The sequence below is a fragment of the Ursus maritimus genome, unplaced genomic scaffold, assembly GCF_017311325.1.
Source record: "Ursus maritimus isolate PB19 unplaced genomic scaffold, ASM1731132v1 scaffold_14, whole genome shotgun sequence".
Classification (NCBI taxonomy): Eukaryota; Metazoa; Chordata; class Mammalia; order Carnivora; family Ursidae; genus Ursus; species Ursus maritimus.
This window is the reverse complement of record NW_024423786.1, coordinates 28,313,189-28,340,119: the sequence shown is the minus strand read 5'-3', so window position 1 is coordinate 28,340,119 and position 26,931 is coordinate 28,313,189. Positions and strand designations below refer to the sequence as shown.

Sequence of the window (26,931 nt, the reverse complement as noted above, 5' to 3'; positions counted from 1 at the left end):
CAATACATATATACATATACATACGTATACATAGAGAGAGATTGGAAAGGTGGAGCAATGATATACATGAAGGCATAATTCCTGTGTGTGTGTGTGTGTGCATGCATGTATGAATAACTTCGGCTCTGAGAGCAGAATTAAACTGAAATTAAGAGGTAAATAAGACAACTGCTACTGTATCATGCCTGAGTGTATGTGTGATGCATTTCTAGCCGATGAGCATGTTTCCTCTTGGGGCATTTAATTACTTTGTACTGGAATTAAAAATGGTTCTAAGGATTATTGTTTTCTTGGTGGGGGAGGCAAGTCTACTTGTCACGTTCATTTGTGTGGTGCCACCAAACAGTATGGATCGGCAGCCAAGATCCGTGCTTAGGATTTAGTAATTTTCTAGAGTTTATTGAGCACATAGAGTATACAGTGAGTACTGGTCAGTGGGAAAAATCTTCATACTTCATTCTTCGGGCAGCAAAACTGCATCTTAAATATACTAGGGCAAATTCTACTTCTTTAACTGTAGCCCAGGGGCTTTTCTTGACCCAGCCATACCCTGAAATCACCTGGGCAACTTTTAAAAATTACGAATAGTTGGCCCCTCTCCATGAGATTCTGATTAATTGAGCTGGGGCGAGACCCTGGCATCAGCCATTTTTAAGAGCTTTCCAGGTGATTGCAAGCTGGAAGTGAATGCTAAGAACAAAGGTGCTGCTTTTCTGGACCATTCCACCTTAAAACAATCCCACTCTTCTTTCAACATATTCTGTCCGTACCACTCATTTGGTACTTTCCACATAGGTTTTGTCCTTTTCATGATCACATGTTCATATATTTTGCTTCCTTAGCAATTTGTCCCTAATAATACAACAGGCAAGCTTTGTTGAGAACTTACTATATGCGAGGCATAACACCAGATGCTTTACTTAATGTGGCCTTCCATCCCAACGACCATCTGAGGTAGAGTCTATTGTTACCTCCCATTTATGGGATTAGACAGGTTAAGTAATCAAGTTGAGATCACAGAGCAATGAGGAGGTAAACCTGGAATTCAGACTCAAGCTTCTCTGGCACAGAACCCAAGCTCCTGGCCACTCTGCATTGTATTGTCTGAAGGCCAAGACTACCTTATGTCTCCTCGTCCTTCCAAAAATCATGGAGGTACGAGCGTCAGTGCTCAACAGATAGGTAGCTTTTGATGGATGAATGAAATTTTTGTGTTGGATGAAATTACTAATTCAGGAAGTAATCTTGTACATTTACCTAAAACCAAATGGAGTCTCCAAATTCCAAAGTATGCTGAAGTTTTCAGTTGTAACTCCCAAAGTTAGTAAATGAAAATGGAATTGAATTTATTTCTACTCTATTTATTTACCCTGAATGGCTTTTGAATGTGTAAGATTAAAATATTTTTATGATGATGGTTATTAGGGCAGTTTAAGATGATGTTAGCACTTACTGAAAGAAGTGCTTTTTGGAAAAGAAAAAAAAATGTCTTCTTTGGAATATCAACTTCCTTTGGTACCTCTTTAGAGTAATTTGAGAAAATATCCATCCTTCCTTGCTTAGCCTGTAGCAGCCTCAGAGAATAACGTGATTGCAAATCAAGCATGTCTGTCATTTTTCTTCTTTTACTTAAAAGCACAGCACCACAGCTGTGACTGAGGAAAACGATCCTCTTCGTAGCCATGTCTTCAGAAATGTGTAGATTTGGTTCATTGTGGGAAAAACCTCAACATCCCGATCTGGGGAGGGCCTCTGGAGATGATCTGGTGGACACCCAGAAAGAACATACTTACCATCACTTAAACCTCAACGGCCCCCAATCTGAAAAGGACGTCCTATAGGATGGAGTAAAAAAAAATTCTAGCCCAACTTAATTTTATATGTCTGGAGGCATGTCCTAGGGTTTCCATGTTTTGAGGGTGTAGATTTGGCCCCTCTTCTCAGTCCTGGCTGTGCACAGTTACACTCACCTCAAGGGGTCTTCACCCCATTCTTAAGAGGGTTTTCGGGGAAATCATGATTCTTTGGCACTCTCTCTATATATAAATACTGTATATATGGTTCACATACAGACAGTTGTAGAGGAAGATTAGTATCACTCTGGCCAGCTACTGGTTACTACGGTCGGTACTCATCTGCTGTGAGAAAGGGAAGTACAGACGGACACAGGAAACTAAGACAGGCTAAGGACAGAATCCAGGCAGGTGGGAGGCGCGTGTCAGGATGTAACTGCGTTGTTGTTAGGTATATCAATCGCTTCATGCACGCACAAGAGAACCCCCACATTTACCCTGCCGTGGAGGGCCACCATTTCACAAGCAGTCCACTGGAAGTTGCTGTTACATTCCTTGGGTCAGTGTTAGGAAGCAGGAGCACCCAGGAAAAGTCCCAGTAGAAGACATGGTACTGGAAGGGCATGCACAGACTATGACAGCAGGTGGCTGGCTCATTCGGTTTAGTCACATACCTCTTTTCCCTGCCACGATCAGCCGTGATTGAGTGGAACAGTAGAAAAACAGGGAGGAAATTTAAATATGTAATCAGGCGTTAGTCTGGATGATTGGATTTATGGTGTATTATATATTATTAAACTATACTGTCAATTTTCATTTATCGTGGGAACGATCATTTTAAGTGTTTGAGAAATTGCTTTTATGGAAGGCCTTGTTTCCTCTTTTGCTATAGAACTGACTGGAGAGGAAGAGTGAAGATTAGTGCAATTTTCAAAAAGGTTATTTTAAGAGCAATGATTTTAAATCTCAGTTTTGAAACAAGAAGTGATAAAATCGTTTGACCATAATGGAATCTTGGCATTTTTTTTTGAAGGGTTGGGTTGTTTAAGTCCTTATAGGTTTGGGATTTAGTTAGCCTTGAAATCCCTTAGTTTATAATGATTATCAAAATGATCATTTTGACAGTGGTTCGTTAAAAAAAAAAAGAAAAAGTAAGCTGTATCTATTTAGATGTATGTTGGCAAATTGACAGGTTGAACAACACAGAATAATCTGCTTCCATCACTGTGTTTAGCGACCTAGGTCATCCAAGATTAACAAATGAAGACTCTAGTGCAAGCAGAGAGCAAGTTACAGAGATAAATTCAAAAACATGGCCTGTGATCCACACACCAAATAAAATAAATAAAAACAACAGTGGTAGCAACGACGACAACCACAGAAGACCAAAAAGTATTTTGTGTATTCTGGACGATAATCATATGCTGCTTGAATAAATTATCTTTAAAATATACTCACCTCTTTTGCTTGTTGCTAGAAACATCTGAAAACTTAAGCTGAAATGGACAACATGCAACCACTTTTTGCTTGTTTTACCCAATCTTCCAAAGACTTCTCCTTGCAAAGCTTCCCCTTTCCTTCTCTTTGCAAGGCCAGTTAAAAGAAAATGGGTATTAAGGCATGTTGTTTGTGTCGCTGGTAGGATCAGTTCTGCACTTTCCAGCTAAGGGACACCCAAAGAGACATTTTCCCGCCATGCCTGCTCACCTCTGCGTGGTGCTCCTCATTCTGTTGGAGAACCTCAATGACTAGTTCAGCAAGGCGGATTGTGTCTTCAAGCTTTTTGGCAGGAGTGATTAACCGGCCTACATTTTCTGTAGTACAAGAATTTGTGTTAAAATTCAACGAAAGCCTCAGGCTAGTTTCGTGGCCATTAGAACTAGTGGATAAGAAATGTCAAATAGTTAACCATTTTTTTTAAAGTTTCATGCAAATGTTAAGTGCCACGTAATTAGTAGTGTGCAAACCATAAAGCCATTTTGTTATTATCACCATCGTCATTAGAATACATATTAAGAAAAAGCAGTGCTCCAGCTTCAAATTTGCATATTAAGCTATGTTAAGTTTATGACAGCCCATTTCAAATTTAGTGACATTTTGTACACACATTCTTTAAAGACAGCATTAATGTACTATCTTAGGTCACTCTCTAAACTGTGTTCGTGCTACTTGATGTGGGAAGCTTACTCTTGATTGCTATGACATTAGCTTCTTGCATTTGTCCCCGAACATTTGATACTACAGCATTGTTTTTCATTACAGGTCTGTACGTTTAACGGAATTTTTGAACAAACAGAATCAAAGGTCTGCCTGTTTTAAGTTGTCCAGGGAGGAGACTGAAAGTTAAGGGACATTCCTGGGACATTAGGTAGAAGGCAGAACAGAACTGTTAAAAGGGTGTTGGGGGTAGATTACTGGATGAACTGGTGGTAGTTTGTGCCACTTGTTGGTATAATTGATATTTTATCAGGTGGGTGGCAAGAATGTACTCAAAAATGTTTCTTTGTTTTTAGTTTTTATTGTTTTGAAAGCATTGTGTTTTTATCTGACTCAAGAACAAACTGGACCCTGGTTGATGTTGAGTCTTTTGTAGAGCTGAATTCATGAATGTTTGGTAAGGTCATTATGTTACCAAAAATTAAAAACTTTTCTCTGGGGGGGAAACAGTAATATTTAAAATATAAAGGTTTTCTTGGACAGTGAAATCACTTGAATTTAACCAGTCTGCACTCACAGGGGATCTTATATTTCACGTTGAAATCTTCAAACCTTGAAGCCTCAGAGTCCTTTGGAACACACAGAGTGTAACGGCAATAAGGATCCGTTAGTGTGATTCCCACAGGCAGGTATATATGTGCACAAAAAGACTGCCAAACTTATTTTTATCTTGTCATCTAAAGCAGATATATTTTGGCTTCAGGATTTTTCTAGGTAAAGAAAATTATTCAATACTTCACAGGAAGGTTTTGTTGTTGTTTGTGTTGTTGTTGTTGTCTTGGGGTGGGTGGGGTCTAAACAAAGTCATGGGTGATTGTTAATTTACAAAAGAAATTTAAAAGAGCTGTATAATATTCCTTTGTACATTTTTTAGACAGGTGATGAACATGTCAGATGATTCGTAATTTGGGATTTAATAATGAAAAACAAATTCAGTGAAGCACTATGCAAAAAAGAGTGTCTCAGCCAATGGAAACTAAGAATGATAGATGGGGTTGGGTAAGATAATCACGGTACTGAAAGTTTCAGTCCAACAAGGTCCGATGACTGGCGTGAAAATGGGCTTTCTGGATTCAGGCCAGTGGATCACTCCGTTGTCTCTACCATGCACAGGTGGAAATGAGGCTGGATGTGGTTAGGGCATGAAGGGGGGAGTGGTGGGAAACAGAAATATACAGATCAGGTGGGGAATGTCCAGCACTCAGAGGAAGGAAATGTGCAGAGTTTAGGGTCAATAGCTCATTGCCTGGTCTAGAGCAATAAATATGTGGAGAGAGAATGAATGACAAGACTGACTTCTACACTTTTGGGGTACTTGGCCCCTGTATAATTTCATAAATGGGCTATCATAATTTCATGAGACTTTCAGGCATTTCTACAAACATACTGTGTATATACGTTTGAGTAATATGTGTAGAATGAGGTATTTGCATTTTGATAGTAAATATGCATAAGCTACTATTTTTTATTAGTTGGTATTCACATTTACACATCAATTTGCAAATTCCTCATCCTATGCTTATTACCCATTCGAAACATACACCCACATACACACATCACACACTTACATACATTTTCTAGTAACCAGACAAGCCTGCACATTAATACAAATCTGCAGGAAATCCCACTTGGGGCACATCTTTGAAATCTCTAGCTTTAAGAATAAAGAACATTGTTCTTTGGGTGAAATACTCACCAAATCTAAGGGAATTCTAGCTGTACATGACCTATAATATAGACATGAAGTAATTCCCACCAATATTTTTATGTATTTTCATTTTAAGACTGTAAATGATTTTCACGTTTGGAGAAATCCAAGATGCTTAAGCTAGGACAACCTGAAGATTTGTTTTAATAAGCAGTACTCTCAGATTGACTACAATGTATACTGATAGATACACATAAAGTGCATATGTGCATGCAGCCATTCTAAGTGTGTGCACATGTACACAGATATGTGTATGCCTGATGTATATATACAAACAGTATGTTTAATAAAACCTTTCACAATTTTACTTGAACATGCAACCATTAAAATAAGCAGGTTAAGGATCCTTTAATCTATGATGCTTGATCTTCCAATTAACCTATGTAGCAGACTTTCATTTACTATTAATTAGCTGCAATACCATTTTCTGTAGATCAAGCCAGTTTATTGAGACACAACACTATTTTCTTCTTTATTTGCATATCTAACTGACTAGCTAAGTGGGAAAAATGGTACTAAAACCAACTTCTCTAGGATGTTGTCTTTAAAGAAAATATTGTGCAAAATCCTCTAGCACGTCCTCCCTCCCCCCCCATCAGAGGTCAAGGAGAAATTTGTGCTTAGACATGATTTTTTTTTTTTGTCACTTCTGCTGTCTTGAAATGGATTACAACATTCCTATCGCCCAATCTTGTACTAGCTGGAGCACTGAAGAAGGGGAACTAGAACTCCCATATACTTAGTAAACATTTCATACAACAGAATTGAAGCTCATAACATATAAAAAAAATCGTCATGCAAAATGTTATGCAACAACAATGTTATTTTGTGCTGACATTGAGATTTGAAAATGTTGCATATGTCAGACATAGCTAGACAAAAAAAATGTGGACATTTGGAAATAAACGCTCTCTTTCGACTGTCTCAAAACCTACAGTGTCAAACTTGAGAGCCTGAGCCTCAGCTTAGTATTCCAAACCGAAATAAAATTTCAAGAAGAATGAACAGAAAAGCAAACTAAGCTAGAAAGCTGCTGAATAAAGTAACGGTAGAAGTTTACAGTACTTGGTTTTGGCCTAGGCATGCCTTTGAGCCTCTGATAAAACATGCTGGTCTGCTTTTGGGTGGGTGGAGGAGGCCCAGAAGGTGGCGGGGGAGCTGCTCAGGGAGGTGAGGAGAGACAGTAAAAAAGGAAAGAGACAACGTGACTTTCACAAAGGTGACAAGGAAGATGACGAAGTCTGAAAAGAACAACCCAACAAGCAACAATGAATAAAACACAGGCGGAGAGCTGCTGCTTTCTTGGAGTTACTGCAATATTACAGAGGTATGACATTGTGTGACAAGGGACGGGACTCTTACCAGCGTCGCCTGTACCGCCCTACTGAGACACTCAGAGGCTGAATGCAAACACTGGATGCCTTTCTCCAGATGGATACACATGAATGATGGTGGCAGCATCATTGACAGAAAGAAGATACACTTTTGTTCAATGAAGAACGCCTCTACGTGAATAGCTGCTTCCTCTTTCCAATGAGCAGACTTGATGGATTCGTAGCTGGAAGACCTGGCTTCTCACCCTCAGTATGCTACTTAACTTTCTCATGTAACCTTCCACCTGCTCCTTAAACCTCTCTGTGCTTCACGTTCCTCAGCTATGCAGTGAGAATATTAATATCTTTCTTTATGTACCTTGCAGGGCTGATGATAAGAGCAAATAAAACAATGCATGGACAGATCTCTGTTAAGCCCAAGGTGCCTACAAACGTTTACTGTTCTCACCTCACTGTGAGAAGGCAGGAATTAATTGCTTTATAAAAGCAGATGAAGGGCCATTATTAGTTCAAGTGAGAGCTAGGGAATATTCTTGCTCCCTTTGTGGAATTTCAACATGTCAAAATCTGTCATTTTGGGGGAAAATGTGTGGTATCTGATTGTTTCCAGCTCATTTAATTATTTTCAATTTGGAATTCTCGTGGCTTTTATATTGTGGGTTGAATCATATATAAAAACTTGCCAGCTTATCAAATATGTTACTCGCTATTCCAAATGTTAGAATACTGTAATCAGCACTTGACCCATCTGTCATGTGGTTTACGATATCAGCACAGCAAACATCCTATAACAATAGCCTCTCCTTCAATACAGACACAGAGCACTAGCAACTTCTACAATTCTCTCTCTTTAATGAGTGTCCCATTAACCTTAGACCTGCTCCTTTTTAATAGTTCCTCATTTATAAAGCAATCTGTACGGTGAGGGGGGACATACTACATTGCCAAGTTTGCTTCTTGGTTTGCTTGAATTTTCAACTGGGAAAATGAATTTTACTGTAGGCTTATAGGAAATGGAATTCTAGCAACATTAATAAAAAATATGAGAAATAAGGCTAAATATAATATTCTGGTGTAACCATCTATTGAAAGCAAAAGTTGATGAGGTCTTTTGCTTGTGGGACCATCTCAGTGTTTTGAATGCAGGACTAAAAAAAATATATATCTACCAGTCTCCTCTTATTTAAATCTTTTGTTTGGAAAAGACTCTGCCTAAGTAAAATTTGGAAAAATCAGGGTTGAATTAAAGCTCTTTAGAGGAAGGCAACTACTGATGCTTTCTTTATAAAAAAAAGTACTCCAGATTTTAATATATTTGTTAAAATCTGGTTTCCACCTACAGCTGTACTGAAAGTTAGGTATGCCTCTGGTAGCGCATCCTCAAGGCTCTCTCAGTGAGTGCGTGTTACCTGAGCATACAGTTCTCATGGCAACTTCTTACTTATTCTCACCCAGATAGCTGAGCCTGTGTAGAGAAACCCTGGACCTGGTGGTTTATTAAACAATGGAGTGTTCCCAGGCTGATCCAGAACCCCCCATGAGGCAGCACATACGTATTTCATCTCAGTGGGTCCTGATGAAAATTCGTAAAGGGATTCCCTCTTGTCAACTGCCTGTCCAGAATTCTGACAGTGAGGTTTGCCACCATAGAAAAACAAGCTCCCTATTTTTTTTTTTCCTCGTGGAGCAAAACAAAAACATCATACCTTGGTTTCCAACTTCATTTACCCAATTACCATTGCTCATGTTTACACAATTAAATCTGCTTGGCTTCCAGAGAGAGAGTTAAATGTGACTGTAGAAAAACAAAAAGAGAATTCCTCTGCACGCTCAGCTAAGCCAAGGAAGAGAAGCATCCAGGAGTGAGAGACACTCCAATTAGCCCTTAAATAACCTGACCATCTCTGCTTCCAGCGAGGGAATTGCCAGTCCCTGAAATATCATATGAGAGATGGATATGGTTGATGGAAAGCCCACTTACTACCAAGTTCCAACCTATTGATGTGTTGCTGAAAATGTCAGTGTTAGTATAATGCTATCACTGGAAATAACTAGCCTGTAGCAGTTTGCTACAATTTGGGAGTGGGGGGGGGGGCGGGGAAAGAGCTAGAGTAGGAATAGAAAGCTAAGTAGTTTGCCATGTATTGCTTTCCAGAGTACCCTGCCTCTCTAAAATGATGGCTCCATGGACCATACATTTAATGCAAGGTTACAGTTCAGCATAATTTCTTCAGTGAGGTTACCCATTATATACACTTAATGCTTTGCATCTTCATTACTCCCTTTCAGAAGATTTCATCTCTAGCACAGTATGAAGTATATGGTAATAAAGATGTGGATGAATCATGGATCGTTTTCTCTACTATTTTCCTGGTAGCCACCTTTGCCTTCCCTATAAGGACATGGCGGCGTGGCCTATCCATTCTATCTCCAAAATGACTCTTGATTTTATCTTCCACTGTATTAGGTCATGTGCCCACACTCTTGTGAGGGGGTAGACATGCAATTCATCTCACCATCTCCACCTCAACTGTTGCTAAAGACTGCCAGTAAGCCTTTAGTCCCTTTCCTCCTCTGAAGTTCATTGTCTATGCAGCAGCCAGAGTGACCTCATAAAGCACACATCTGAGCCTGTCATACCCCTGCTCAGAAGCTTTTATGAGATCCCTTCATAACAAGAGCTACACCTTCATATGCCGTAACAAGAGAGTGCCTTTATAACAAAGGTCCATCTCCTCTGTTGATACCTCTACTTGAGCACATATGGCCCTTAAAAATAGCAAATTATATTCAATGTCAGTCTCTCCCTATGCCCAATGAATTTTGCATTTCTAGGGGCTAAAGCAGTTCCTGGTCCAGGGCAGGTCCCTCAAATACTGGTGGAAGGAAATCCTCAGTGGATTCTACCCAATGCAGTGCTTTCATAGAAATGCAAATATTCTGTAGTTGCAATATGCATATAAACTATATAGTCACTTTATCTGTTACCAAAAGCCCCTTGTTACTTAACAAATATACTAAACTGAATCGTTCAATAGTAAACATTGTAACCTCAACTTCCAAACGAGAGAACAACTTTGGGTATCTTGATACAATTAAAAATGATTTAAGATCATTTAAAATACTTTCTATTTAAATTGTATCAACAAGGAAGAAATAATGCTATTATAATATGTTTCTTCTCCAATTTGGTATTTCTGTACCCTAAATCAGGCTTTGCCCTTAAGACTGAACTGCTGCACCTAAGAAAAATGAACTTAATTTTGGATGGACACAGTAGCGGACATCTGTTATTCATGTATGAATAACAGTAACCTTACTCAGGAGAATTGCCTCTCTATCCCATATGGTTCTGGTGGGAATGTCAAGCAATAACTCCCACAAGAATAAGGACAGTCAAATGAGCCAAGCCAGGCCAACCACAGCACCCCACACAATCATGAGTGATATGACTGGCTCAGGGATTAACATGTGACTCAAGGTGGGCCAATGAGGCCCTTCTTTGGAACATTATACAATTGCCTGGAAAGGAAAATTCTTTTTCCTCTAGGGTCATCCTCTAGGATAAAAGGCTGGTGCCATCTATAGACATGTTGCTCCCAACCCCACTATCATGACTCCCAGCCACATTAAAGAAGCCTGTCAGCAGGCTGAGAGATCAAAACACACTAAAATTCTTTATCCCTGAGTCCAGTTCCTCCAAGCATTTCCTAGCTACATGTGGCAAAAATTCCCTTTTCTTGTTTAAGCTTTCTGAGTTTTTTGTTTTTGTTTTTTTTTTTGTCACTTGCTACAGCAAGAATCCTGCTTTAATTATTTTATTTAATTATTAATTATTAAATTCCTATGCAGTCTCCAAATAAGCTTTTACACATTGATCACAAGCTCTCTGGGGCAGGATCTTGGAGCATCTGGAAGGACAACCAATAGAGACAAACACTTCTACAAAGACAAGAATACCCCAGACAGTTCTTCCTGGGGAACAAGCCCTTGACTTCCAGGATATCTCCTCTTGGGAATGCATCAAAGACCCTGGCTTAAGTAAAATCTCCTTGTGCTGCATTCCTGCAGCACCTCACATTGCCTTTTACCATAGTCAGCAGAATGTAATTACTTGTTTTACACTGTGTTCTCTTCCTTATCATAAGCTCCCAGGTAGGGATGATGGCTCCTTTTCCTTATTGCTCTGGTGCCTGGCAGAGCTCCTGGAACTTAGTGGGTATTTAACAAATGTTATGTAGAGCTATATTACAATGTTTTATTTTGAAGTTTATGATAAAAGGATAAATCAACTGCCCCCTGGATTTCACTGACATCCCAACTGTAATCCCTGGATCAGTTGCTTCAGCATCATATGGGAGCTTGTTAGAAATGCAGATTTTCAGGTCCCACCCAAGACCTACCAAATCAGAATCTATGTTTTTAACAAGATCTTCAGGGATCTGTATGAACACTGAAGTATGAGAAGCACTGTTTCATATTCTATTTCCAAAATCAAATAATATGTCTACACTACACATCTGGATTTAGAAGTTTCTTTTTAAATAAAATAAAAATAAATAAAAAATATATATATATTAGCTATATACTCTACAACTGTCCACCCCAATTTACACAGGTGACCCCAGCTGTGCCCTGCCCCCTCCTTCAGTTGGCTTTGCACACCCATCTGCGTGTTTGTGTTTTGTTCCCTCTAAGGAATATAATGAGTATTTACTATGTGCCAGGTAGTGTGCTAAAAGCTTTATTTGGAATATGTGTTTTGATCTTGCCAGCAACCCGTTGGGGGAGGACCCATTATCAGCCCCTCTTACAGAAATTAAAAATGAGGCTTAAAGTAGTTAAAAAAATTCACTGGAACCAAAAGTGATTTAAATTTTTGGTGTAACAAATCCTGAGTGCTCAGGCTGGTTCTGAAGCAGTGTTTTCTTGGAGCTGTACATAAAACATGCTAACATGTGAATACTGGACATCATCAGCTGTCATATTGAAAACTCATGCCAGTTAATGGCTTGTGGGTGGGGCCATAATCTGGTGGCTGAAAGATAAGGCAGGGTGTGGGGTGGGGGCTCCTGAATATGTGTAGGACCTTGGACCTATAGGAAGTTTGACTTCGAGATAGGAAAAGATACAAAGTGTTGACTACAGAATCTGCTTGGCAGTCCGTTGGATGCATTTGACCTGCTCTAGCAAGTTTCTGTCAGTTGTAGAGAAAAACAAATTCTCAGTTCTTTGGCAATCTTAGAGAATCTCAACGGCTCAGGAAGACTTCCCACTGAAAGGATTTTGACAACGATCTGGTCCCAGAAAGGACTGCTGTATTTTTGTTTGTTTTTTGTGGTCTTCCTAGATCAAAAGTTGTAGATACTTTGGAACTTGGTCACAGAATGAATGGATATCGTCCAAGTTGGAAAGGCTGCACAGTGGAAAGAAACAAAAAGGGATGGTGTTTGAATTTAGAAAGATCTGGGTTCAAATCCTTCTTGAGAAAGTCACTTATCCTCTCTGCATTTGTAAAAGGGGCAATAATGAAGCCTTATTTATAGGACTAAGGTACAAACTGAATTAGATCCTCCATGTAAAGTCCTTAGCATAGTGCTTGGGCCCATACATGGGCTGGATATCTATCTATCTATCTATCTATCTATCTATCTATCTATCTATCTATCTAATCATATAAATCCTTGGCATATTTAAAGGAAAAATTGTTTTATTTCAAGTTCCAGTAGAACCCTTATGATGCTCAGAAAATTATGCAAGTATTTAGCCAAGAATTGAGGCAAAACAGCAATAGTAGTGTAGACTTTCTCAGAGCTTACTGGGTTCAGAATGTGTGACAGTTTAAACGAAGTGTATTTAAAATGATAGAATTCATTTGCAGGAGTCACAGCTTTTCTTTCATAGAGTAGGAGCCTTTTACTTTTTTTTTTTTTTAGGATACTGATTAAACAGAACATTTAATTTCTAATAATGCTATCAGACAGAAAGCATAAGTCCACCAAAATGCCATATGCAGAGTCCCATAGCTTCTTGAAGCACAGCCTGACTAAAGAACTCTACAACTGTCCACCCCAATTTACACAGGTGACCCCAGCTGTGCCCTGCCCCCTCCTTCAGTTGGCTTTGCACACCCATCTGCGTGTTTGTGTTTTGTTCCCTCTAAGGAAATTGAAGAGGGAGGGGGCGGGTAAGAAAAAAGATTTAGAGGTCAATAAAGAAGCAATTATGATGATGATTGTGATTTAGGTCTGCTTTGCCTAGAAGAGGCCCAGGACATACCAAGCTTTAAACCCATCTCTTCTTTGACCTTAACTTTTTAGGTCTAGTTTTACTCTCTTTCTGCTACCCAGTCCTTTCTGTCCGTCATGGTATGGACAGTATGATTTTTCTGGAATGCAAATTACCAACCTACTCCCTTGCTTAAAAAGCCTTCACTTTTGGAATTGAGACCTGTGGAGTTTTTCCCTTGAAAAATCCATATGCATGCAAATGTTGGCATAGATTCCAGGTTAAGAACCTCTGGCCCATGAGATACAGTCTGAAGCCTATTATTAAGGCACATATGAGATCTTGCCTCCTGCACACATTGCCATCATCAGCACCCATTACTGCCATCGCTGCACCTTGCCTTGCAATCACACTGAATTACAGAGTATTTAAGAGTGTGCCTCCATCTGGGCTCAGATGCTGGCTATACCACTTACTCTTCTAGGAGTGTGTTATTTAACCTGTGCTTCAGATGGTTCATCTCTAAAATGGCAATAATAGTAGTATCTACCTCATAAGGGGTTTTGAGAATTAAATGAATTAATACACTTAAATCACTTATAGTCCTACCTGGCACATAATACACATTGAATAAGAATTAGCTATTTTTTTTAAAGAATTAGCTATTTTTATTAGCTATACAGTTTTATGCATTTTCACATATTCTATCTAGGATGCCTTTCCACTTTCCAAACCCAGCTCTCTTTCACTGATTCCGATTTATCTTTCAAGATGCATACAAGCTCACCACCCTTGTGAAAACTTCCATGTTTTTTTTTTTTTTAAAGATTTTATTTATTTATTTGACAGAGATAGAGACAGCCAGCAAGAGAGGGAACACACGCAGGGGGAGTGGGAGAGGAAGAAGCAGGCTCATAGCGGAGGAGCCTGATGTGGGGCTCGATCCCATAACGCCTGGATCACGCCCTGAGCCGAAGGCAGACACTTAACCGCTGTGCCACCCAGGTGCCCCCATGGTTTTCTGATAATACACTCTTACACATCACTCTATCAATTGGTGTTACTGTGTACCGAATTTGTAATTTACACTTAGACACCCATTTGCATATATGCTCCATAAGGTTAACAGCTACTTCGCTCTTGTTTACTAGTCCCTGGTTTTCACAACTATACCTGGCATATGGTAGGCTCCCAGTAAGCACTTGTCTAATGAATGAATAAATAAATGAATGAATGAATGAATGGATGGATGGATGAATGAATACCTTCTCTTTCAGGGAGAGAAAGGCTCACGTGTTTAGAACATAGGTTTGTGAGTCTTCAAATACCTCTTGCTAGAGCTTGGTTCTTGGCATGTGCACATAACTGCTTTCTGAATTGATCCGAAATGCATTCAACTTTGATTAAATGAAATACGTTTAATTATCTTTTGAGGATTTTTTAGACTTAAAAACAATGATCAAAAGTATGTATTTATTAAAGTTTTAAGTTAAAGCTTTCCTCAAAATATGCTCAGAAGTTTGGGGACCAAACAAGAAGAAAATTTCCAAAACCAGAGAACTCTCTAAGATATTTCCTCTCATGAAACTTCCAGCAACAGCCCGTGTTCAGCCACCCTCTGCGTGAATCCTGTCTCATCACACGATACGTACAAGAACAACATGGACATAACTTCACTCTGTCGTGGCTGATAAACATTCATCAAAGAACACAAACTTCTCAATAGGGCAAAAAACAGAAAAAAGAAATGAAAAACAAAGAGGAAGAGTGGTTCGGTTCAGTAACTTTTTTTTTTTTTTAAGCACATGAGGCCAAATCACTGAATCCTGAAACCAAAGATGAAATGAAGCTCCGCAGCTAACCAGAGTTCTGTTCCTTCAAAGCTTATGCCTTTACAGAAATTCTGCTCTATAGAGGTCACCATCTAATGGGCAAGAGATATAGTTAGACAGCACAAATTAACTCCTTAAGTATCATTGCAACTCCCCATCAGTCTTTGGGAGTCCATACATTAAGGAGCTCTTAAAAAACAAAAACAAAAACAGAAACTCAATATAACTCAACAATCCTGATAGTTTATAATGCATATACAGTTGGTTCACCTGCATCCTTTTGATTCTCTATTTGAAAGAGAGAGCACAACAAGGAGAGAAGAGAGAGAGAAACAAGAACACATATGCAGGATTAATGAGCAAATGGACCAAAATGCCCCCCACTTATGTGTGATACATGATATTGGAAGGAAAAGGTTGCCCTTGGGTTCCCACCGCCCCGAAGTGTGGGGGCCAGCAAAAAAAGGCTCCTTCACAGAGGTGGAAAATGCTGCACAAATAGAAAATTAGTAAAATTAAGTTTAATGTGAAATCAAGCTATGAAACATACACGAACTTTCCAAGTGACAATTAAGTCATATGTTCTAGCCAGAGCTTAGAGGACAAGGACAAGTCAAAATCTCCAGAGAGAACAAGGAAAAGCTTCCCAGCTTGAAAGAGAACAGACAGGAGGCATATAAGATCTAATTTTTACAGAGAATGGACCACCTTGTGTGATCTTATACCCAAAATAGTTTGACATCTTAAACATGGAAAAGAAGGCATGATTTTGCCCCAACTGTCCTTTATCTGACACCTAACGCATTGCTCCCGGCCTAGCGGCTACCTTTTGATTGTGTACCAGTGACAAGCACTTTACAAACTGGGGTTACACACAAGCAAAGTAAAAATGCATTCAGGTCACAGACAGAGAATAACTGAAAAACTTACGGACAAATCTGAGTTTATCACAAACAAATGGCTTAATTGTCTAACCTGTTTTAGGCTGATAAAAAGTGACTGGACTTCTCACACTGGGTTTCACAGACAGAATCAACAGACAAGCCAATGCTAAAAAACTTGAAGCAAGGAGAGTGAGTTGGTTTGGATCTGGATTTTCTTGAAATAATGAAAACAGAAAGAGTGAAGACAGCATGGCGAGGAGGTGGTAGGTACTCACGAATGGTTAAATCCATCACTTGGGAGGCCAAGCAGAAGACAGGATGCTCATACATTTCTCTCTTTTTCCCTATAAAAGAGGATTTGGGCATGCAAGAGGCTTAGGTCAGAGGTAAAGAGGTTAAAGGTCATAGGTTAGAGGAATACGTTACATTAGCTCAAAGGAAAATAGCCACAGAGTATTTTGGGATAAACACAGGATAAAAGAAAAAGGAGTTTCAAAATTGGAGATCTACTGGATTAACCATTCAGCATGCCGTGAGTCACGAGAGAGATTGTGACCATGATTTTACACGTCTCTTTAGAATTGTTTGCAAGAGTACAATGACCAAAAACATCATGAGTAAAGGGAAACAGAATTTCATTGATTTAAGGCTCCAAGATACTAAGGATTTCAGACTTTAGTATCTAAGGCTCTTGAGGTATTTCTTCATAAACATAGTCTCCAGCAATATCACTACAACTTCTTTCCAAAATTCTCAGGGGACTAAGCTGTTAGTGCTCACAGAGGGGCTCAAATGTAAAAATGTAAGATTTCTTTTCTGAGCATAGGATCGGAACCTTGTAAAAGAAAGTTGTTTGGTAGTAATATCTTCAAAGCTGCGATGTCTCAGCCTACGGTGGACTATGTTCATGAAAGAAAACCTGATACATGCAGCCAGAGGATGTTGGGTTGTCTGAATTAACAATCCCAGCATGCTTTGAAATTGGTGTCACAGCCACTTTTGCGGAGGTAACATCAAAAAGTGGCTGAGCCAATCACGGACAAGGAAGGAGAGAAGCGGAAGAGAGCAGGTAGTGTGGAATGAGGTACTTCTCTGAAAAGAGAGTTGGAAAAAAAAAGATTGGTTTCTTCAAAGAATCCCCAGACCTAAAAGTCACAGTGCAAAAGATAATTAACACAACCAAGAAGAATTGAGGCACAAAAGGAAATTACAGATCAGCTGATCTACTTTGGAAATGAATGCATTTTTACTTACAGATCTTAAAGTTTGTTTTTGGATATATTTATCTGAAAGAAGAGAGCAGATCTTACCAAAAGACTAGTAATAGCTAGACCAAGGCCTACGAGGCAGCAGCCATGGCAACCGAACGTTTCTTGATTCCATCCCATCTCTGGCCTTGCCTAGAATTATTAGGTACCTGATTGACTTTACCAAATACAACCAATCATTATGTCCTGGGAAGGTAAATGCTAGAACAATTATTTGCTAACACAGCCCTTTAATGATCTTCTTGTTCCTCTATTTTTGTCACTCATTACCAAGTCAAGAGTAGATAAACATCCTTTTAGTGCCCAATTCTTAAGTGTTTCTCCCTGGGTGCATAGCAATGAATTCATTACCACTGGTACACAATTTGCATTGTCAGACAGACAAAATTGAGAGAGGGAGGACATGTAATGTACAGAACACTGCGATTTGACATGATCTTAACCTAATTCTCTAAGGAAACAAGGACTTCGGCAGGGTAAGTGATAGGGTTTTGGTGGTTGGTTAGACCCCTTTTTTTTTTTTTTCCAGTAAAGTCCTGAAGGCAGACAATGGGCATTTGCTGGTTTTAGTCAGGTGTTTCACATGTGAGAGAACATCAGATTCCAGAATGCGGACACATTGAGTTTTGCACACAGAACTTCCACATTTATACACTTACACCACTGGTCAAGTTGGGTGTGGTTTTCAAATCACCCTATAGCAGCCAACAGGGTAACAATGAAAAGTGATTAATACCTTTGCAAATGAATAGGTCCCAAAGAACCATATCTTCTCAAGTAGAGTTTACTCAAAGTGCCTTTTGGGTGATTACTTGGTCATCAGTGCCTGCTTCCCTAAAACTTGAGAGGGCAGTGGTAACAACCATCCTAGGTCTGGAGCAACAAGAATGAATGAGATCTAAAGCAAACCAGGAGCCATCAGAGACAGCTGGACACTAACCTGCCATCAAGTTTGAAATGTTACCAAAAGACAAGATACTTTCAAGGGGCAAGAAAGAGTTAAGCAAAATCTTGATGTTGTTTCGTTCCATGCTTGTCTACCTCCAATGCTATCAACAGTGGACAACAACGTGCTTTGTTTTCCTCTATTTAAAGAAGGTAACAATCCTACAGAACTTCTTCATAGGAAAACATTAGTCACGGAGCAAACTTAGTGCCAACAAAGACGCTCAGAAGGACCTAAGTTATCTGATCACATCCTATATTCAGTATTCTTCCCCTACAAAGACTGTTCCTTGAGCCCCTGTTCTTAATTCATTTATTTGGCCACAGTCAAGGAAGCATTCACATTTCCAGTGCTTTCAAGTTTCAATTTAACATACTCAGATGGACCACTGTTTCCTGGTGCCCGTTAGAAAAGACAGACTCTTCTTCCCCAGGGAGGCATACCAAGATTTAAATAAAAAATTGGGGGCAGAAGGGAGCCTTACCTTCGATTTTAGCATATTCTGATAGCCGGGAATAGTTGACTAAAGCAGCCTGCTCTAGACATTTCCGGATGACTGTTTTTACCTCCTCTTGTGGTACCGGCGTCACGATATCTTTCATCAAAACCTGTTGGTAGAAAAAAAAAGATTATTAAGATGGTTCAACCAAATGTGTTACTCATTTATATTTCTTAAAGAGCTCGAGTTTAAAATGAGTTGTGAATACCTCCTTGTGACTTAATATTGATTGAGAGCCATTGTTAAAGAGAAAACACAGAACCGTAATGCACAGTTAGGATGGCAAAGCCCATCTATGAATCGGGGAAGGGCCAGGAACATATCTTCAATATATGCTAACTATTTGGGAGTCTGCAGATAAAATATCTAGAATTTTGGCAGGTTCCTCACATTTATTCTGGTATTTGATGAATGGTAAACAAAGCCTTGAAAAATGACAAACTAGGTCATTCAACTACAGTATTTCATTACAATTATATTCATGTCTGTATCTATGTAATCCGTCTTCCACTTTCATTCTTACCCTTTCCAAGAGTGATAGAGTAGCTTTTAAAGCACCTTCAGGTCGACCAAATGGAAAGCAATACCTAAAAAAGAGAAAATTCTTCAGGTTGCCCAAATGTATTACATTTTAGCATGAAATATGCTGCAATTTGATTCCTATAGCAACTCTTTCTGAGGAACAGAAAATGCTTTTTATTTTGTCACGTTGTGTTATGTTAATCTGAATTCACACCATATATGTGTGTATATAATGTATATATGTGTATGTGTGAATAATGACTAAAGAGAGACTCTGCAAATGTCTGCAGCAGAAAAGAATATTTAGAGTGATGACATAAGGCTCTGTTTAGATTTCTATTGTGAAGGAAAACCATTTGTTAGCTCACGTGTGACCTTCTATATGATTATAGATACCAGCATTAAAAAAATATTAGTTGAAACAGGCTGAAATCCAAACACACTTACTCAAGTCTCCAAAGAATTACTACAGGAAATGAAGGAGTGTATTTTGAGCAAATTCATGCTTTTGCTAAGTGTCCTTCCTTGACTGTGGTTTTTAATTGTTATTGGATCTTTTGTTATTGGCAATACTTCTTGCATATAGTGTGTAATCAATAAAAATTTGTCCAGAAGGATTTTGGTGGCGCAGATGGAACTATGTCATGGACTCCTAAGAGTTCCATTGACTATTTCAGGCTGTCGCAGACCCTTCCAGACACTGTTCTTCGTGGTACAAAGGGACCAGCAGAGGCTACTTAAATGCAGACTAAGACCTATGCAGGTGTCCAGTGGGTGATCTGGTGCAAGTCCTTAACTCTCTCAGCCTCGGTTTAATTTATATTTACTGGGGATTATAATAATGACCTTACCAAATTGTTCTGGGAATAAAAAACTGAGTTAATGCTTAACTAGCCTCTAATCTTATATCTTGACCCACAGGAAGTGTTTAATAAAAAGGAACTATTTATTACGTTATTACAAATGTTTCTACTATTTTGGAGTTACTATTTCAGGATCTCTAGTCCAGAACCAGCATTACAAATGTCTGATTTGCTACCAGGGAGAAGTGGGCTACATGGTGCAAGGCCTTGGACCTGTTCACTGTCTTCTGTGAGTGGGGAAGAGTCAACCTGCCAAGTCTGATCTAAGTTTCTCTTTTTCCCTGCATAGACAGCTCGTCCTATTTCTAAGGTAAGGGAGAAAGTGGAGACTCTTGTCCACTGCCTTCCTTCCCTGTTCATGTGATCTGATTCCCAGGATTTTTCACTGATCTAGGAACCTTGAAGAAACTTCACCTTCAACTTCGTAATAGATTTTTTAAAAAGAACAGATTGATAACCAGGGTCAGCTTGCACAAGAAGGGCTCTGTCCCTTCAGTGGGAATAAAATGCACTTAAGATTGCAAAGTTTTCTGGCTATCGTGGAACCCTGTCTTACTGGTTTTCGCTTCCATTTAGTCATTTCTAAATCTCCAATGTGTCTCCTGATAGATTAATAGTTTTAGAAAATCAAGCCCTTTATTTGCCCCTCTCCAGTCTCACCCTCCTAATAAACCCCTCAACCCCAGATACTCACCTAAAATGTGTAATCTGATTTTCCAGCAGAACTCGGAGTCTCTCTTTGATTTCTTCGAAACGTTCCTTCTCTTCAACAGTCACAGTTCCGATTCCATCAGGCCTGAAAGAAGACATGTCATGAAGTGACGGGAACCTCATACGCTGACACCATGAAATCAAATCTCTAGCAGGAGGAAACTGTCCATTTTAGAAGAACAACTACAATGATCGATGTGACCTTAGGAGAAGTCCTGCTTTTCAGTGCTGGCTACTAAGGGGCATGGGGGATATTGGGAGTTATCGTCTGGAGACATTTGTAGAACTGTCGCTCACTTATTGTGAAATGGTAAAATGTACCAACTGGTGGCTGTAAGGCCCAGTTTCTAGACCTTTTGTTTGGCTCACAGCTTCTTAAGATTTTGAACTCTTTGCCTGCACTTTCAAGTCAGGAAAATTTTATAACGCAATTCTTTTGAAAATTCGGAACACTGGCATTAATTGGTAAGTGCCAAGTAACAACTTCTTCCTTAGCTGGGGCAGGCACTCACCTGTCCACATCTCTAATTTGTAGTACCTATCTCTCTTGTAGGCACTTAGGCTTGGGATCTCTGAATGATGCACACAAACTTCTATGAAAACCAGGTGCCTTGTAAATATCTTTCTCAGTGTTCAATGTTCTTAAGTGACTCAATTTCCAGCTTACAATTATAGATGTTCAGATTAATTTAAGCACTCATGTATTAACTGAAGAAACAAATTACAAAACATCATGAAAAGTAAAAGACATTGATGAAAGAAATTAAAGAAAACACAAATCAGTGGAAAGATATCCTGTATTCATGGATTGGAAGAATACTGTTAAAATGTCCATACTACTACAAGCCATTTATAGATTCAATGCAATCCCTATCAAAATTCCAATGGCAATTTTTACAGAAATAGAAAAAACAATCCTAAAATTTATATGGAATCACAAAAGACCTAAATAGCCAAAGCAATCCTGATAAAGAACAAAGTGGGAGACATCACCATTCCTGATTTCAAACTTTATTACAGAGCTACAGTAATCAAAACTCTATGGTACTGGCATGAAAACAGACACACAGACCAAGAGAACAGAACTGAGAGCCCAGAAATAAACCCTTGCATATATGGTCAACAAATATTTTTGACAGGGGAACCAAAGATACACAAATGAGGAAAAATAGTCTCTTCAATAAATGGTGTTGGGGAAAACGGGATATTCATATGCAAAAGAATAAAACTGGACTCCTATCTTACATGGCTCCCAAAAATGAGCTCAAAATGGATTAAAGGTTCAACTATAAGACCGGAAACTGTAAAAATCCTAGAAGAAAACATAGGGAAAAAGAGCTCTTTGACATTGGCCTTGGCAACGATTTTTTAATATAACACTAAAAGTACAAGCAACAAAAGAAAAACAGACAAGTGGGACTACATCAAACTACAAAGCTTCTGCACATCAAAATGAAAAGGCAACCTATGAAATGGGAGAATATATTTGCAAACCGTTTCTCTGATAATAGATAATAGAAATACAGAAGTTATAAAACTCCATAGCAAAACCCCAAATAATTCAATTAAAAATGGGCGGGGGACTTGAACAGACATTTTTCTGAAGAAGACCCACGGATGGCCAAAAGATACATAAAAACAACAGTAAGCATCAGGGCAATGCAAATCAAAACCACAATGAGATATCACCTCACATCAGTCAGAATGCCTAGTATCAAAAAGACAACAAATGTTGGTGACGATGTGGAGAAAAGGGAACCCTTGTGCACTGTTGGTGAGAATGCAAACTGATGCAGCCACTGTGGAAAGCAGTATGGAGGGTCCTCGAACAGTTAAAAATAGAACTGTCACATGATCTAGTAATTCCACATCTGCGTATACATCTGAAGGAAAGGAAAGCACGGTTTTGAAGATATATCTGCACCCCTGTGTTCATTGCAGCATTATTTACAACAGCCATTATTTACAACAGCCAAGAGATGGAAAAAACCTAAGTATCTAAGTGAATGCATAAATAAATAAATAAATAAATAAAGATAGATAGATAGAGAGATAGATAGATAGATAGATAGATAGATAGATAGATAGATAGATGGCATAAAAGGAAGGAAACCCTGCTTGTGACAACATGGATGGAACCTGAGTGCATTATGCTATGGGAAATAAGTCAGACAGAGAAAGACAAATCCTCTGTGTTCTCACTTACATGTTGAATCTGAAAAAGTCACACTCATAAGAATAGAGACTGGAATGGTAGTTGCCAGGGCCTGAGGGGTGGGGGAAACAGGAAGCTGTTGACTGAAGGGTATAAACTCCCAGCTATAAGATGAGTAATGTACAGCATGGTGACTACAATGAACGGTACTGTATTTATATACTTGAAAGCTGTTAAGAGAGAATCTTAAATGTTATCACCCACACAAAAAAAATGGTAATTATGTGACGGGATGTAGGTGTTAATTAACCTTGTCATACTAATCATTTCACAATATATATGTGTATTGAATCATCACATGCTATACCTTAAACTGATACGTGGTATATGTTAATACCTCAACAGAGCTAGAAAGGAAGAGAACAAACTACATATGATGCTTTCAATGCTAGTAACCATTGCTCATTTTAATAAAAAGAAGGACCCTAGCAAAAATTAGTGAATTTCAGTTTAATCACCGTATTCTCATATTTCTAAATCACCATTAGGTTCACACACATTTTTCCTATTTGCTTTGGACCATTCAAGTTGAAAATACAAAGGGAAGCTGCATATTTATAGCCCAAATTTATCTGTGCCAAATTAGACGTAGGATAATCTGACCCATTCAAAGACTTCAGCTTCCCAGATCCCGTAGTGACTTGTTTTGACTACTGGCTGAGCCAGTTTGCAGATTGGTGTGTCACCATGAAACTTCTATTGGAACATTCTTCAGTTTGCAAATGCAAGTCATCTTGAGACCAAACAAATGGTCCTATTTATAGGGCTTCTCAAGGATCCAGCATAAGTTGGGAAAATCCTGTATACTAGACCAGTCTGACTGCACAAAAGACTTGGCAAATGACAGCAATGCACCTCCTGTTAGGGGTTAATTGGTCAGCTTCCCTTCTTTTTAAATACTAAAAACGCCCTACTTGGGGGAAACAAACAAACAAACAAGAAAACCTCCCCTCCCCCACATTATAAAATACACCCTGAACAGTAAAATTCTATAACATCCATTCCTTCACAATCCCCTGAACTTAAAGGAAGAAAGAAGGCCAAACAGAAAACATCAGGTAGGCTGTTGGAATCCATGAATATGCCCTTATTTTCATATTTTCTGGAAAAATCTTAAATGTTAATATACAAAGTTTATTTAACAACATTTTTTTTTCTTTTTACCATGAAATGTCCATGAATCTGTATTTAAATCTCAGGATGAATTCACTGGCCTCCACAAGATACACGTGACAGTTTTTTATGGTAACTTCTCATGTTTCTATTATAATCTACAACTCTCTTTAGGTGTGGTTTTTAGATTTAGATTTTGTTTACACAGAATATAGCTCACTAATGCACTGAACACATTTATACAACTGATGTGTGCATGTACACACTTGATTTGGGAAAATGGAAGCCATTATAAGCGTTTTGTTTCTTAGCAGGGAATTAGCCCAGAGAAAAATGCTATTAAATATAATTTACAAATCAGGGGCACCTGGGTGGTGCAGTTGATTGAGTGACTGGCTCTTTGATTTTGGCTCAGGTCATGGTCTCAGGGTCCTGGGATTGAGCCCTGGTCATTGGGCTTCATGCTCAGTGAGGAGTCTGCTTGAGATTCTCTCTCTCTCCCTCTCCTGTTGTCTCTCCCCCTGCTAGCATGGGCACCTGCTCTCTCTCTCAAAAAATAAATAAGTAAATACATAAATATAATCTTTTAAAATATAATTTACAAATCAGAGAGGGGTTTCCATGACAGGAAAAAGCATGGAAACCTGGGCGGCTCAATCATTAAGCGTCTGCCTTCGGCTCAGGGCATGATCCTGGAGTTCTGGGATCAAGCCCCACGTCAGGCTCTTCCGCTGGGAGCCTGCTTCTTCCTCTCCCACTCTCCCTGCTTGTGTTCCCTCTCTCGCTGGCTGTCTCTCTCTCTGTCAAAAAAAATAAATAAAATCTTAAAAAAAAAAAAAAAAGCATGGAAACCATTTCACATGGGCAGCCCAGAGATGTGTGTGACTATAATTAAGAGATAAACATCCCTGAGGAAAACCATCCATTCTTCACTCAACAAGCCTGCTAAGGCAATTATTAGGCAATTAGAAAGTAACTTTTAGATTTGTGTTTGAGATGATAAAAACTAAGCATTTAATGTGTGCCTGGCCTGTTAATCCTCACCTCAAAGGGTATTATTACAAACATGAAATTTGATTATGTTTCTTTCCCTTTTGTTCTGATGATTCACATCTGTGGTTATTTAAGGTAGCAGCCACTTCCACTTCCCCGACAATCTCTCCTTCGACTCCTTTCTGAGCACTATTAATCTCACTATTCAAAAAAGGTAAATGACTAAAAATTATTGTTGTAGTCTTTGCTTAAATTTGCTTCTTGGGATGCCTGGGTGGCTCAGTCGTTAAATGCCTGCCTTCGGCTCAGGGCATGATCCCGGAGTCCTGGGATCGAGGCCCACATCAGGATCCTCCGCTGGGAGCCTGCCTCTTCCTCTTCCACTCCCCCTGCTTGTGTTCCCTCTCTCGCTGGCTGTCTCTGTCAAATAAATAAATAAAATCTTTAAAAAAATTTTTTTGCTTCTTAATTGCCTATATCAGTGTGAATGGTTTTCTCTTAAAATAAATGAAACAAACTAACTTTATGTCTGGAAGGTAAGTAATACAGAATTCACCAAGAAAAATAGGTGATTAAAAAAGTCACGATCTTGACACTGACTGCAAATTTGTTTGCAGCTGCCAGAATTGCGCTGAAATGATACAGGGGATAGAGAATGTTATTTTACAAATTGAAGAAGAGACATGCAGGAATAATAGAATTTGTCAAAGATCACAGGTTGGAACTATATCAGTTGAAAACTAAAAATATCCTTTTTTGGGGTTTAGTTTCACACAATTATTTTTGAAAATTCTATCAAATATCAATTTCTCTTCTGTTGACCCCTATAATTTGTCAATGTTAATTATACGGGCTTAGATTTCTATAGAGCTGCTAATTAAAAATCCTGGCTCAATATTTTGGGGAACCTGTTCTCACAGAAGCAATGAAATACTTTTCCTAGAGAGGTAACCCTCAAACATGAGCATGCCTCAGAATTACCTGGAGCATGGGGCTGAGAATTTGCTTTTCTTTTTCCTTTTTCTTTCTTTTTTTTTTTTTAATATTTATTTATTTGAGAGAGAGAGAGCGAGCAAGCACAAGAGCCTGGGAGACGGGGCAGAGGGAGAGGAGAGAGAGAATCTTAAGCAGACTCCCTAGCTACTGCAGAGCCAACCATGGGATCACAACTCAAGCCGAAATCAAGAGTTGGCCGTCCAACCAACTGAGCCACCCAGGTACCCTGAGAATCTGCAAGTTCTCTAATGCTGCCGGTTCAGGGACCACACCTTGAGAACCTCTGCTTTCGAGCAAGAAAATATTTGGTGGGTGGCTCTTTTATTAGTGGCTAAAAGGGTATGTCTGATTCAAGGTTACCAATTTCCCTTGGACTGGAGTGAGTTTGGAAGCAGAGATCTCCAAGCATAACAGTCCACTTACAAAGTCACAATTCCTTCCAGAAGTGGTGTTTGCACGGTTTCAAGGTGTCATCCCAAGCAATGCTGGTTGTAAAATAAGTAGAGAAACTGTATTGGTGTCTCTCAGAAGCCGTGCTTTTGTGTTTTTTGTTTTGTTTTGTTTTTCTTTCTGGAAACATTTGGAGGTGATTCTATAATTGTCATAAAACTGGCTCAGCATCTTGTTCCTTTCTCCATACTTTTAACACTTAAGGAGTCACAAAGAATGAGAGAAGAGGGATAAAGTTGGATTTTAAATTCCTAGCTAGTAAATCGCAGGCTGAGATGCATCTTTCCTTAGAACACGTGTTTAGAAGCCCCGAATCCCTCATCCTCCTGTGTCCTGAATGGTGCATTTTCTGCCCTCTT

At 39.0% G+C, this 26,931-nt stretch overlaps 1 protein-coding gene across 2 annotated transcripts in view; it reads right to left on the bottom strand.

Moving 5' to 3' along the window:
* Positions 1 to 26,931, bottom strand: part of CADPS (calcium dependent secretion activator) — a 355,693-nt gene that overhangs the window by 96,579 nt on the left and 232,183 nt on the right. For both annotated transcript variants that reach the window (XM_040628597.1, XM_040628596.1), the window contains exons 13-17: positions 20,789 to 20,890; positions 19,233 to 19,296; positions 18,695 to 18,818; positions 16,272 to 16,340; positions 3,501 to 3,607 (exon numbers count right to left, since the gene is read on the bottom strand). In XM_040628597.1, coding sequence (XP_040484531.1) covers positions 3,501 to 3,607; positions 16,272 to 16,340; positions 18,695 to 18,818; positions 19,233 to 19,296; positions 20,789 to 20,890 — 466 coding nt within the window. The remainder of the gene's footprint in view (positions 1 to 3,500; positions 3,608 to 16,271; positions 16,341 to 18,694; positions 18,819 to 19,232; positions 19,297 to 20,788; positions 20,891 to 26,931) is intronic.